The sequence below is a fragment of the Oryza brachyantha genome, chromosome 7, assembly GCF_000231095.2.
Source record: "Oryza brachyantha chromosome 7, ObraRS2, whole genome shotgun sequence".
Classification (NCBI taxonomy): Eukaryota; Viridiplantae; Streptophyta; class Magnoliopsida; order Poales; family Poaceae; genus Oryza; species Oryza brachyantha.
In genome coordinates this window covers 8,799,361-8,813,273 of record NC_023169.2, presented here as the reverse complement: position 1 = coordinate 8,813,273, position 13,913 = coordinate 8,799,361, and the positions used below count along the sequence as shown (strand labels likewise).

Below are 13,913 nucleotides of genomic sequence, written 5' to 3'. Positions count from 1 at the left end.
AATCAGAACATAAGATCAATATAACCAAAACATGAAACAAATGATTAAATGTTGAAGTAGAAAACACGACAGGAATTATAAAACGTCACTCCATGATGTCAAGGAAATGCTATTATATGAACATTGTTTGCTCTCATCATCAGGAGCACATTAACATAGCACAACATTAGGTTCAAGCCACAAGTAGAACACAGCAACATATACAAATGCAGATTGTACTGTACTAAAATTTGGTCCTAACTATATGCTTTCCTCTAACCATAGCAATAAGACGATGCAAAATTACCACAGCACCTTTGCAGGTTCATGTCAATGAAATAGTGGCCTTATCTCATGTGGGTGCTGAAATAAAGATTTCTGTCCAAGTAAGGCCAAGAAGAGCCCCCTCTACCACTCCAAATACCTTTCCTTACCATCGTAGAGGCTGGTATAAAAAATATATGACTAAAGTAATGGGTCAAATTTAATACATGTATTACAGTATTATACAAAGCAAGTGTTAGTCTGTTACCAACCTCCATCTGGATAGAGTATGGGGCATGATTACATGATGTTGTGATACTGAATGGATGGTTATAATTCACCCATCATATCTTGTATAATGATAGATGGGTGATGGCAACTGAACAGAAAATAATGAAATCGACATATCAAGAAACCGGATATGAACAAAGTCTTGAAAAAATGCATTACATATATAAATATATCCCACAAACTATACATAAATAACAGAGGTTTACTGCTATTTTAGATGAATTCATGTCCCACCAGTCTCAACCAACACTGGTAACTACAAATGCAGATTCCTTCAATAGCAACTATTGCTGTAAGCATCAATCACAACTGCAAGAACCATATGAAAATGGGTTGAGAGTAAACATTGAGCACATTCACAAACAGTGAAAAGATAAGATGAAAAGGCTCTTATTGTTCACCAACTACTGATAGCAACCCAACAAGCCAAATCAAGCGAACTTATTTTGTCCATATTATAGATATTACTAAGAAAGCATGATTGTGAACAATTTCTAGACAAATTATAGTACACAACAAAAGAACTATATTAACCAGCATCAAGAAACAAGCCAAATGGTATTTCATAAAGAATGATAATCACAGAATTATATCGATTAACAGAGATATGTACATCTCAACAAAATGTTATAACAATAGACCACAGGCTTTAAATGCAAGAATCAGGACAAGTTTTGCAGTAGTAATAGAGAAAGCCTCTGGACGTCATACCTGCTGTTGCATCGCCTATGCAATCAAGCTTAAAGTGTACACAGCGATTTATCTGTTCACAAAAGACATCCACTCAATTTTATCACAACTTGAATGCCACAATTACTGTACACTGATCATGTAAACCTCAATGCAACTTTCTCATATGACAGAGCAGGTTCTCTATTCAATGAACCCCAATTGGTTTTCAATCATGGACCACTATGCATTAACACGCAGTTTATAGGTGTCTACAAGATAAGATTGCCAGATTGATGGAGATTTCATGGTTGATACTAATAAGTTACAGAAGTTGCAAGCATAAATCAATATGTGTAGCTAGTGACCACTCAATGACTGAACAGATGCCACCATGAACCAGATCTCCCAATTAGGCATGAGAGCTAAATGCTCCCTGTTAGAATATTCTTTATTATGTGGTGCTACTGTTCACTTGAGTCATACATGCTTCATATATTGTTTGAAGTCGAAAAGTCTACAAAGACTCAAATAAAATTGAGAGAAAAATGAGCTTGCTTAAGACATGGACTGATGGGTTCCCATCAACTGATCTTGGTCTTGGAAAGCATCCGCTGACAAATTCAACCCTGATTATTGGCAGTCAAACAAGACACATTAAAATGCATATTCATTAACCGAATGAATAGAAACCGAAGTGCTGAATATGAGATTTCCAACAACATCTACATACCATACACTCACAGCATTGTATTGTTTGTAATATCTGGACATCTGGTGCAACAAGTTAACTCCTTGCTGCTTTAATTAAACAATTTACGATATGAGAAATACATCGAGTGGCCAATGGTAGTTGGAATTGCCCAGTCTAGGTCTAATGGTATTGCATCCCTTTTGTAGTGCCAAGTATCTTATCCTCAGAATCCAATATTTAAACTTGATCGGAATGTCTTCATCAATAAGGCATACTTGATATGCACCAAAATAAATTTCAACAACCAGCTTGGCAGTCTACAGGCCTGGTAGGTGAAATGTCATTTTTCCTTGTATATTGCATAATGCCTTCTATTTATATGGTTGACATAATTTCTGCCACATATGCATAGCATGCAGCACCAGCATTCTAATCCAAAACAAACCCCTCTCCCCCCTCAACACATTCTCAAGTTATTTTAAATGAGTGGAGGCAACCTTCAAAAACTCTCTAGCCAATCTTTTCAATTTGGGACCAGTCTTCTGTCTTTTTGTTTCACCTTGAACATCTATTCCTTCTCCATTAGTTCAGGTGTGAACACCGACTCACCTCCCCATCTGAACATTGGCACCCACATTGCCATTGTGTTACTAGCCACATGCGCTGGCTCCCCCGCCACAGGCATTGTGGAAACTAGCTAGCAAAGTCTACCACCAAGCCACCTGGAATTTTGACATTTTGGTCCTTTTAGAAAACTTATTTTACAAATGGATCCCTAAAAAAACTTATTTTGGAAATGGACCTTTTGAGAGCGCCAACGTCGCTAGCGCCGACCCTCAACATGATGGCGCCAATGTCATTGGCGCCCTCATATGCCACGTAGACCACCGGGAAGCTGTGGCCGCTGACGTGGCACGGGGGCGGCACCAATGACATTGGAGCCGCCCTCTGGGAGGGACTTAGCCGCTCGACCCCCTCCCCTACCCCCACCCAAGCCCATTCAGTCCCAACCTGTTGTTCTTCCTCCTCTCTCCTCCTTCACCTCTCCTCAAATCCACTCCATTCGGAAGCTTTTTTCGCGAAATTTTTTTTAGGAAATCGAAGAGCAAGGTAAACTCCACCATTCCCCTCTTGTTTCATTCGTTTTCGTTGGTTGAATAAGTAGATCAGGGTGAAACCCTAATTTGATGATTTTGGATGTTTTGCTCAATTTGAACCCTCATTTGGTTGGTATTGTGGAGGCATTTTAGTAGCATGTCATGTGTGTGATTGGTACTAATACTTTAGAAATGTATGGATAAGCTTGGGGTTATATCATTAGTTAGATTGCTAGCCGTAAATGTATATTAATCCTAACAGTGGTGGTACATGCCATTTGATAGAACATTGGTTGTGAGATTAATGTATTGTATTCGTAAGAGTTGATACCATGTTAGCTCGTGATAATTTTTTTAAATTTACGGAACCGTTGTGTTATGTACTTATGGTAGTGAGATCGTTTTGTTGGTTCGGAATATAGGATGTTTAAGGACAAATAGGGATATTGTGCCCGCCAGCTACCACCTCCTGATGCTCCCCGTCCAATGTGTTGATGTGAAGACGAATGCGTGTTTTAAAGTAGTGATGGTTGGTACACATACAACCAAAGGTTTTGGATGTGTCGGAACTACGCCTATAGCATAGAGAAGCTGAAACCACCGCAGCCCAAACCGAAAGAGAAGAAGGCAAAGGCGAAGAAACCTGTTGAGGTAAAAACCTACTACCTCAGTGTTATATGGCAGTCAAATAATCTACAAAAGTAAATCTCAAAAAGGAATGTTAGTACGCAAGTTATTTTGTACATATTAGTAAACACAACATCAAAAGATTAAAATTAATTATATGGTTGGGCTGGAGGCTATCGATCTCGTTGGTGTACTGCTTGTAGGCCACCTCGGTACGTGCATGCGCGGGCGGGACTTCGTCGAACATATAGGCCGTCGAGGGCCACATGTCATTCGGAACGTGCGGCCAGTATCTACATTGCCTCCACTTAAGCCTACCAACGGGCAGGCGTAGCCACATCCAAACTTGTACAAGGAAGACACATCCTGTCAAGTTCGAAGACTTCCCTTGACGGCAAGAAGACTCACAAAGCTGGCGATATGTCCATGCAAGCACCACCGAACCCCAACTGAAACAGCTCAGACCATCCAAATCCGCTATGAGAGGCACCCATACAGCGGAAGCTATGTCCCCTCCAATGTCTGGAAACAGAACCCCTCCAAGCAAGTAGAGGATATAGGCCCGAGCGTAGCACTCAACGCTCCATGGCTCAACATCCCCATCTAGATGAGAAAAATTATGACAGCCAAGGGTGGGACACCTGAGGACTTCTTGTCAGCATCCCCTCAACGACTATGTTCTGACCGAGGAGTTGCTCTAATCTAGGCTCCCACCCTCCTGTCTTAGATTTTCCCGTCACCGGCTAACCCTTTAACGGCAACGCCTATATCATCGCCTGATCCTGGAGGGTGATTGTCATCTCCTCAGAAAGAAGATGGATGCTGTGGGTCTCTGGCCTCCACCGGATGACACATGTTAGTGTTGGTATGGTGATAATTGAGACTAGAAACACGGTTGGGTAGGTGCAAATTATTTTGATTACGTTGATTTTTTGTGGTTTTGATGATGTTATTTTTGGAGACCATAATTTAATATTGTTAGTTGATTTAAATCGAAATTAGTGCATGTATTATTGTGTGATGCTTATACACCATTTAAAAAATAAAAAGATGTCGGTGATTTCTCACCATACCAACACTAACATGTGTCATCCGATGGTGGCCAGAGATCCACAACTTCCATCTTCCTTGTGGGGAGATGACGATCACCCTCCAGGATAAGGCGATGATATTGGCGTTGCCGCTGAAGGGTCAGCCGGTGACGGGAAAATCTAAAACAGGAGGGTGGAAGCCCAGATTGGAGCAACTCCTCGGTCAGAACATAGTCATTGAGGGGATGCTGACAAGAAGTCCACAGGTGTCCCACAGTCTTGGCTGTATCATAACTTTTCACATCTTGTTGAGGATGCTGAGCCATGGAGGGTTGAGTGCTATGCTCGGGTCTATATCCTATACCTGCTTAGAGGGGTTCTATTTCCAGACGCTGGAGGGGACAGCTTCCTCTATATGGGTGCCTCTCATAATGGATTTGGATAGTCTGGGCCGTTTCAGTTGGGGTTCGGTGGTGCTTGCATGGACATATCACCAGTTTTGTGAGTCTTCTTGCCGTCAAGGGAAGTCTTCGAACTTGACAGGATGTGTCTTCCTTGTACAAGTTTGGATGTGGTTGTGCCTGCCCGTTGGTAGGCCTAAGTGGAGGCAATGCAGATACTGGCCGTACGTTGACATGTGGCCCTCGGCGGCCTATATGTTCGACGAAGTCCTGCCCACGCATGTACGTACCGAGGTGGCCTACAAGCAGTACACCAACGAGATCGACAGCCTCCAGCCCAACCATGTAAGTAATTTTAATCTTTCGATGTTGTGTTTACCAATATCTACAAAATAACTTGCGTACTAACCTTCCTCTTTGTGATTTACTTTTGTAGGTTATTTGACTGTCATATAACACGAGGTAGTAGGTTTTTACCTCAACAGGTTTCTTCGTCTTTGCCTTCTTCCCTTTCGGTTTGGGCTGTAGTGGCTTCGGCTTCTCTAGGCTATAGGCGTAGTTCCGACACATCCAAAACCTTTGGTTGTATGTGTACCAACCATCACTACGTTGAAACGCGCATTCGTCGCCACATCAACACATTGGACGGGGAGCATCAGGAGGTGGCAGCTGACGGGCTCAATATCCCTATTTGTCCTTCTTAAACATCCTATATTCCGAACCAACAAAACGATCTCACTACCATAAGTACATAACACAACGGTTCCATAAATTTAAAAAAATTATCACAAGCTAACATGGTATCAACTCTTACGAATACAATGCATTAATCTCACAACCAATGTTCTATCAAATGGCATGTACCAACATAGTTAGGATTAATATACATTTACGGCTAGCAATCTAACTAATGATATAACCCCAAGCTTATCCATACATTTCTAAAGTGTTAGTACCAATCACACACATGACATGCTACTAAAATGCCTCCACAATACCAACCAACGAAAACGAACGAAACAAGAGGGGAACGGTGGAGTTTACCTTGCTCTTCGATTTCCTAAAAAAAATCCCGTGAAGAAAGCTTTCGAATGAAGTGGATTTGAGAAGGGGAGGTAAAGGAGAAGAGAGGGGGCGAGAGGTAGAACAACAGGCTGGGACTGAATGGGCTCGGGTGGGGGTGGGGGAGGGGGTCGGGCGGCTAAGTCCCTCCCAAAGGGTGGCACCGATGATGCTGGCGCCGCCCTCTGCCACGTCAGCCGGCGGCGCCAATGTCATTGGCGCCGCCCCCCTGACACGTCAGCCCCTCCCCGCCCCGACCCGTCTATGTGGCACAATGACAGCACCAATGTCATTGGTGCTGTCCTATTGAAGGAGTGCGCCAATGACGTTGGCACCGTCAAAGGGTCCATATCTAGAATAAGTTTTTTTCAAGGGTCTTTGTAAAATAAGTTTTTCAAAAGGACCAAAATGTCAAAATTCCTAACCAAGCCACCGATGTGTCAACTTGCTTCCCTTGGTTGAGCCACCTGATCTGGAGCCATGATCAATGACATGGGCTGAGACTGTTGCTGCCCTTCATGAGTAAGGCTGGAAACGAGCCAAGCCGAGCCAAGCTCGGCTCCGCTCGTGAAAGCTCGGTCACAAGGAGGCTTGGCTCGGCTCGGCTCGGTTGTGGAAACGAGCAAAAAAGCCGGCTCGGCTCGGCTCGTTTGAAAGCTCGAGCCAACTCGAGCTGGCTTGTTCTGCTACGGGCACGCCGCCTCCTTCCTGTTCCTGCCCTCGACTCCTTAGCCTCGCCCCTCGATTCGATGCGTGTGTCATGTGTGCCGACCGAGGGAGACATCCAGTCATCTAGGAGTATACGAAGTACCTAGAGTTTACTATTTTAGATGGGCCTGTTAATGGGCCAGGTGGCCCAAACCATATTTTACATGGCTTGACAAGCCAAATGAGCGGCTCGCAAGCCGGCTCGGGCTCGGGCTCGGCTCGTTTAGCTACCGAGCCGAGCCAAGCCGAGCCCGAGCCGAGCTCACGAGCCCATGCTTTTTTTCCAGCCTTATTCATGAGGGAGAGAGGTTAGAACTAAACCAATAGAGGAGGGACCACTTGTCCGAACTCATCTGTTTGGTTGAATTGTTTGATAACTCTCAAATCACTTCCTTCGCATTAGTCCAAAATACTAAGGACCATAATTCCTTTACCAGGTTGTCTGTGTTGGTATTCATGCTCACTAGGTATCCAGGTTGCTGTTTCAGCACCTTCTTTCCTGAGTTCAGTAACTTGTGACTGGTTGGACTGAAAAGAAAATTATTGTGGATCAGGAGGTGCTCATTAAATCAATGGTGAAAGCAATACCAATATATTCTTTGAGTTGTTTCATGTCATCAGTTTGTACATGCAAGAAAATCACGACCAGTATAGACACTGGTAGATCAGCCGTGCTGAGAAGAGGAGGGTAGGATGGCAAAAGCAGCAAACCATTTCAAAACCAGAGTCAAATGCCTGAAAAGCATGATGAAGATTATGAACAACTCCACAGTCCTAATGTGCCAGGGCCTCCTCGTGGAGATTTCCTGTGAGCTCAAAATAAAAAGATAAATTCACATATGAGGAGCTATTATGAGTGGTAGAGAAGCATCAGAAGTCAGAACAGAGGCTTAACCAGATTGGTGGACGAACGCTCTTCCATAGATGTATGGTATGATCCATGGATAGCGGAAAATAGGACCATAACCTTTTGGCCATCTGGGTGTAGCAGACATTCTATAATTCAAGAATGACCGGTGCTGGATGGAACTGAGTGGAATTCTCGTTTGGTACTTCTAAAATATGCTTGCACCTAATACTTGCAATTCCCAAAATTCTGGTGGTCAACAGTTAAGAAAAGTTATGCGAGTCCTCAGCTGAAAGGCATGGAAACTATTCTGTCTGCTTAGTGCATCACTTGTTATTGGATAGCGCACACGAAGTACTCTTCCGTAAGGGTTGTCCTTGTATGCCCTGACTCACTCCGTATGCAAAAATTGTTGAAGCTCACTGCCCCACCAAAGTTAAGAACTGTTGACAGGTGATACATGAATTTCTGTAGCCCAGATCAAATTTAGAGAGCAGCACATGGACAGGATTGCTGCAGGGTTGAGGAAGAGACTATATACCACTCCATGCTGCAGTGTAATTGGATAAGATCATCTTGGGATGCAATGAAAGAAATGATATAAAAATCCTCACATCCTTTAAATTGGGCATAAGGCTTAATTTTGTTTTAACCTCTTCCAAGATTCTCAAGTGGTAACAATCCTTTGTCAAAATGTGGTCTATCAACAATACATTGCAATCGGTGTAGGCAGGAGATGTGGCTTTTGATCGTGAGGAAGCAAAAGAAACTAAGGAATCTGGTCTATCATGTTGCTGAACCGATGACACCTTTAGGTGTCACCTATGTCGAGATCAATGGCACATGGGTGATATAATAAAGCGGAAAAGATTGGCGCTTCAAATTATCATTAGAGTTGATATTGAAAAGTTTTAATGTGCAACAATACAGGTGGTCCTCTCACTTGATCAATGCTCTTGTTTCTGAAACTTTCGTGCTTCATGATGATCTTTATTGCATGACATCAGAGCTATGAGAAACACTGGTGCTAAGCCAGTACCTGGATATAGGCAAGCGGCAGCCCTGCCTGTGGGCTGTGGGAGCTGGTGCTTGAATTCCTCTGTAACTGCCTTGCCAAGGATAATGCTCCTCGTATGATTAGTGAAAATTAAGCTCCTGATTCATAAGAAAAAAGGGTAAAATATTGGTGATAAAAGATGGCATCCATAGATTTGTAACGAAAAACATTTTCATGTCATTATACTTCTAACAGTTTTTATGCACATTCGATTAGATCATCCCCAACAGCTCATCCATCCTATCAAATAGAGGATGAAGAGTAAAAGTTGAGCTCCAGCAGAACATCTATCCTATCATCTATTTTTGGATGTCATCCATATTAGGAGAGAAACTCTATATTTAGATATTCTCTCTCCGATCCTCCAAATAGATATGGGGGATGCCATATATAGATGATCTGCTGAAGTACAAAGGGATATGAAAGATGAAAGTATTTTAGATGATCATCCAAATGAAAATATGGATGACTAAATTTAGATGAGCAGCTGGGGATGCTCTTACAAATAGTAATGGTCAAAGATGTGTATCAGAGACTGCCATCATATGTTAAATGCAAGTAAAATGAAACAGATGGATTACTTTTGTAAGATGACATTATGCAGTTGGCACTATCTATATAACAATTGCAATAAAGATAATGTCAAACATATCTGGTTAACATATTTACCAATAAGCCACAAGGAGGGTTCAATTCTCACCCAGAACCGCCAGAGAAACTCATACTTCCATTGTTGCACTTTTCAGAACCCGGTCTATAGGTTGCCCTGCAATAATGTTTTATGTAAATAGGACTACAGCTGCTACTACTATAGACCCAAAAACTCCAAATACACAAACGACAGGAAGTAATTAGTCTAACCCATCCCCCGACCCACTGAGATAGTGTGGTCAGTCTGGCTAACCCTCTGAACTACGAACCCAATGCTGTACCCTCTAAACCATGAACAATTGGTTCAAATCAACCCCAACAGCGGTTTTAGAGGTGGTTTTGGCACCATGGCAACTAATGTGGCTATGAAGTTCGCGTGTTTCACTATCCACTCCCATCTTCTTCCTTGGTTAATACCTTCAGTCACTAGACAAAGTGCACCTACAGCTACACCCTCAGTAACTGCATTACAGCAACCCAGTGACAGTGAGGGACCACACCAATGCCATTTTCTTGAGTCATCCCACATCAACCACCATACTGCCAAAACCACTGCAAATAGTTATTTGAACCAGTACTTATTTGAGTCATGCCCGTAGTTTAGGGTGTTGAATACCTAATTCCGTTGTTCCAAGGGTTAAGTAGACTGACCATAATAGTTAGGGGGTATAGTAAACTTTTCCCTAATAAGAAAATGGAATTATGAGTTACCTGTGTATCAGGACATGGGAATAATAGAAATTTTGGACAGCTTCACATTGAGGAAGGCAACAGTTTCTTTAGAAAGCAATCTCCAATACTAGACGATATAAGAAAATGAGTATACAAAACTGAAGAAGCAGTGTAACTGTATATTCTAAAACTGCCTATTCCAATAAATGTGGCGTCTCTTCATCTCCAATATAACAGGTTCCATAGCACAGCCAGCTAGACCATGCTTCTAGGATTCAGGGATATGCTGAGAAGACCACTAACAATCCATTGCAATAATTATTGTCTCACTATGTTGGACTTATCCAACTAAAACCAGGTGTCTTCTTCAGTGCCTCCTGTTTAATCTTAGCTCTCACTTCTTCAACAATATTCCAGCTTCCCTCAAAGGCATGCAGATTAGATACTGAGACAAGATTAGATGGGTTCCCTTCTTCCAATCTAAGAAGGTATCTGCAGGCCAAATCTTGAACTTCTTTGTTATTGTGAATAACGGAGGCATCCAGAAGTGCTCCCCAGACACTAGGGCCTGGTTCTACAGTCATGGACTTTATAAAGACCAAGGCATGTTTAATCAGCCCTGATCGACCAAGTAAATCAACTATGCATGCAGACATCTCCTCAGTTGGATGAACACCACAATCCTTCACCAGAGAGTGGTATATCTCAAGGCCCTTGAATACCAAACCCGCCCTAGAACATGCTGAAAGCACACCCAAGCCAATCATGCTGTCTGGCATAACCCCAGAAGTACGCATCTGATCAAACAAGGCAACTGCTTCTTCGCCATCTCCATGAAGGCCATAACCCTGAATCATCGAACACCATGAGATCACATCTTTGCACCAATTACCATCATTAAAGATCCGCCGTGCATACCACAGGGCCCCACATTTCCCATACATATCAACCAAAGCATTGTTCAGGGATACTTCCCCAGACAGCTCCATCCTGACTGCAAAACAATGCACCTGCTTCCCCGCTGGCAAATTTGCAAGGAACTCAATAGCTGGGAGCACACTAATCAACGCAATCCTGTTCGGCAGAACACCACCAATCACCCACATTGCCCGGAAAACATCCACCGCATCCTCAAACATCCCGCTCTCCGTGTACCCTCCCACCATGGCAGTCCAAGAAACCACGTTCCTGTAATCCATTCCATCGAAAACCCGCCGTGCAAGCCATGGCAGGCCAACCCTGAAGTACATTGACACAAGGCCGCTGCCGACATGGAAATCACCCACTCCGCACATCCCACACTTGAGAGCGAAGCAATGCAGCTCCCTGCCCTGGCACGTGGACGCGCACACGGGCAGAATGGCCGAGACGGTGAACCGGTCCGGCGCGCACCCGTCCGCGACCATACGCCGCACAACGGGCCAGACGTCGGCGCCTGGGGGCGAGTGCGAGATGAGGGTGTTGTAGGTGGACGCGGTGCGCGCGGGCATTTCGTCGAACAGCCGCCGCGCGAGGCCGGGCCCTGGGCCGGGCGCGCGGAGGTAGAGCAGGAGGAAGGAGTTCGCGAGGACGGGGTCGGCGCGGAGGAGGCCGGTGCGGAGGGCGAAGGCGTGGAGGCACCCGACGGCGGCGGCGGCGGGGGAGGGGGAGGAGAAAGTGGTGGGAGCGTGGGGCGGGAGGAGAGAGGCGGCGAGAGAGGAGAGCGTGAAGGCGTCGGGGCGGCGGCGCGGGAGGAGGAGGAGGCGGCGGAAGAGGTGGAGCGGGAGGTGGGCGTGGGAGGAGGCGAGCGCGGAGAGGAGGGAGTTGAAGACCGGGAGCGGGACGCCGCCTGGGTCGGCGAGGACGCCGGCCAGGCGCGCCGCCACGGCCGGCGGGAGAGGCCGCATGCGTCGGATCGAGGCGGCGCGCGGCGCCCCACGCCGGTGGTATCGTGGTTAAATGGGCCAGAAAATAAAAGAATTCTTGGGCCTCCGGAGAGGGAAAAAAAGGGCAGCATAGTTTAGTTGGGCCATTAGAAACTGAGACATCATATACCATCAATTTAATCAATTTAATAGCACATATATTGATTTATACAATATACTTTGTCTGTTTTATATATTATAGATTACTGTAGATTGTTTATAATACAAATTTCTTTAAATTTAACTAATTTTATATAAATATATAGTAATATTTTTAACAACGGATAAATATACTATAAATTGGCCAAACTTGAACGTCTGTAGTGACTTATACGAGTGAAGTGGTAGTTAGCTATAGATGTATACTACATCATTAATCATTAATACATGTAGTTTGTTTTTATCTATCTACTCCCTTTTAGGACTAAAAGAGCGGAGACATGTATAGTTATGATAAAAGATAATTAAAATTTTTTTTAATAAAATCACTTTGGCATTTACTCAACACGCACGCACTTCCGTGCTTTGAAGCAATTGGCAAGAGGAGCATGGTTTCGTGGGATATTTAATTACGGAATAAGTCCACTTTAGGTCTCTCGTATTGAAGCCGAGTTTGAAAATTCTTCATAAACCACAATATCAAAAATTTTGGACCTTCAAGTTGAGAATCATGTTTAAAATAGTCTCAAGGCAGTAAGATGGGTGGTTACGCTGGCATAGCATTCTAGTCAATAAATTATAACTTTAAAATTCACTGTGGTTCACCTATTAGTCAAACAAGGAAAAAAAACAGAACACTCTCTCTTCTTCGTTCTCTCCTATCTCTCTTTCTTTTTTTTCCTCCTCTCGACCAGCTAGACGATGATTGGTGGCTACAAGCAACCAGACCAAGCGTGGAGGTGCTCAAGGACCTCAATAATAGCGGTGTAGCATGAGAGGATGGGGATGTGGACTCAAGGGGATGGGGATGGGAATGGACCTCGTCATCTGCAAAAAGAGTCACAGTGGTCTCGTGAAGTCCCTTTTGCTTTTCAGTTGCCTCTGCCCAACCTCTTGCTCAAGGAGAACGAGCTTGCCGTTGCCCCCTCTGTCGACACTATCATAATTGTGTAGGAGGGCCCTTGTTGTGGTTTCACCAACCTCAACGCAACTATCGAAAAAAGTGATGATGGACCAAATTGGAGCGGCGGCGGCGACGACCTACTTTCCCTTGTCTCCTCATGTGGTTGGTTTCACTCCCGTTGTCTTCCCATTTGACGACTCGCACATGCACCCCTACTTGGTCATGAGCTGACAAAGAGGTAGGCTAGGCTACTCCTAACCGTGGATGTGGTCGATGACCTTGGAGTGGATATAGAGCCACCCCCCATCGTTACTCATATGGATTGAGCCAACCCGATTGAATCTATCAACTGCTTGGGTTGTGGCTGATGTTGGCGAACTCGTCAAACCTCTGCACATGTCCCCGTGTCTCCCTTTCCCTCTGACCAAGCACATATCATGTCAAACCTAGAAAATCAACCACTTTCCAAATTTTTAATGTATTAAATACTAGTCCAGGACGAACCCGGGTACACAATAGTGCTGACATCGAAAATACGATCCGATGACGTGTCACACACGAAGGCCTGGAAGTCAATCTTAGACAGCTTCAGTGCAGGACCTAAATTCTTAAAATGATGTGCGGGTGTGCCCAGGGCTTCACTTACCGCGTAAACCGCCAAAACCGCGGTACCGCGTTCTCGCGGATCCCACACGGAAACCGCAAAAACCGTGATAAATTTGAATCCAAAAAAATTGAATTTAAACTTACGCGGTTTTCACGGCTTACCGCGCGGTTTTGCATGATTACCGCGCGGTTTCGCGCGGTAACCGTGGTAAGTAATTGCTGAAACAGCGCATGAAAACCGCGGTAACCGTGGTTTCCCGCGCGGTTTTTGCGGCCGAAACCGCGGTTAC

The 13,913-nt window shown here is 44.4% G+C and overlaps 1 protein-coding gene across 4 annotated transcripts; it reads right to left on the bottom strand.

Annotated features, from left to right (window-relative positions):
* Positions 1-76: 76 nt before the first annotated feature.
* LOC102717263 (putative pentatricopeptide repeat-containing protein At3g23330) lies at positions 77-11,944 on the bottom strand. Of its 4 annotated transcripts, XM_015839912.2 has the most exons (6): positions 10,090-11,944; positions 9,397-9,493; positions 8,710-8,825; positions 7,719-8,220; positions 7,452-7,629; positions 7,104-7,351 (listed from the first exon to the last, which is right to left on the bottom strand). In XM_015839912.2, the coding sequence occupies exon 1, from the start codon at positions 11,934-11,936 to the stop codon at positions 10,380-10,382; it is 1,557 nt and encodes a 518-aa protein (XP_015695398.2). In that variant the 5' UTR covers positions 11,937-11,944; the 3' UTR covers positions 7,104-7,351; positions 7,452-7,629; positions 7,719-8,220; positions 8,710-8,825; positions 9,397-9,493; positions 10,090-10,379. The 4 variants fall into 4 exon arrangements, with proteins under 4 accessions (XP_015695400.2, XP_015695398.2, XP_040381992.1 ...); XM_015839914.2 differs by lacking the exons at positions 7,104-7,351; positions 7,452-7,629; positions 7,719-8,220 and adding exons at positions 77-843; positions 1,246-1,832; XM_040526058.1 differs by lacking the exon at positions 7,104-7,351 and having other exon boundaries at positions 7,358-7,629.
* Positions 11,945-13,913: the final 1,969 nt, after the last annotated feature.

Excerpts from the sequence above, each read along its gene's own strand:
- LOC102717263 (XM_015839914.2), bottom strand. The coding sequence starts at position 11,936 with ATGCGGCCTCTCCCGCCGGCCGTGGCGGCGCGCCTGGCCGGCGTCCTC.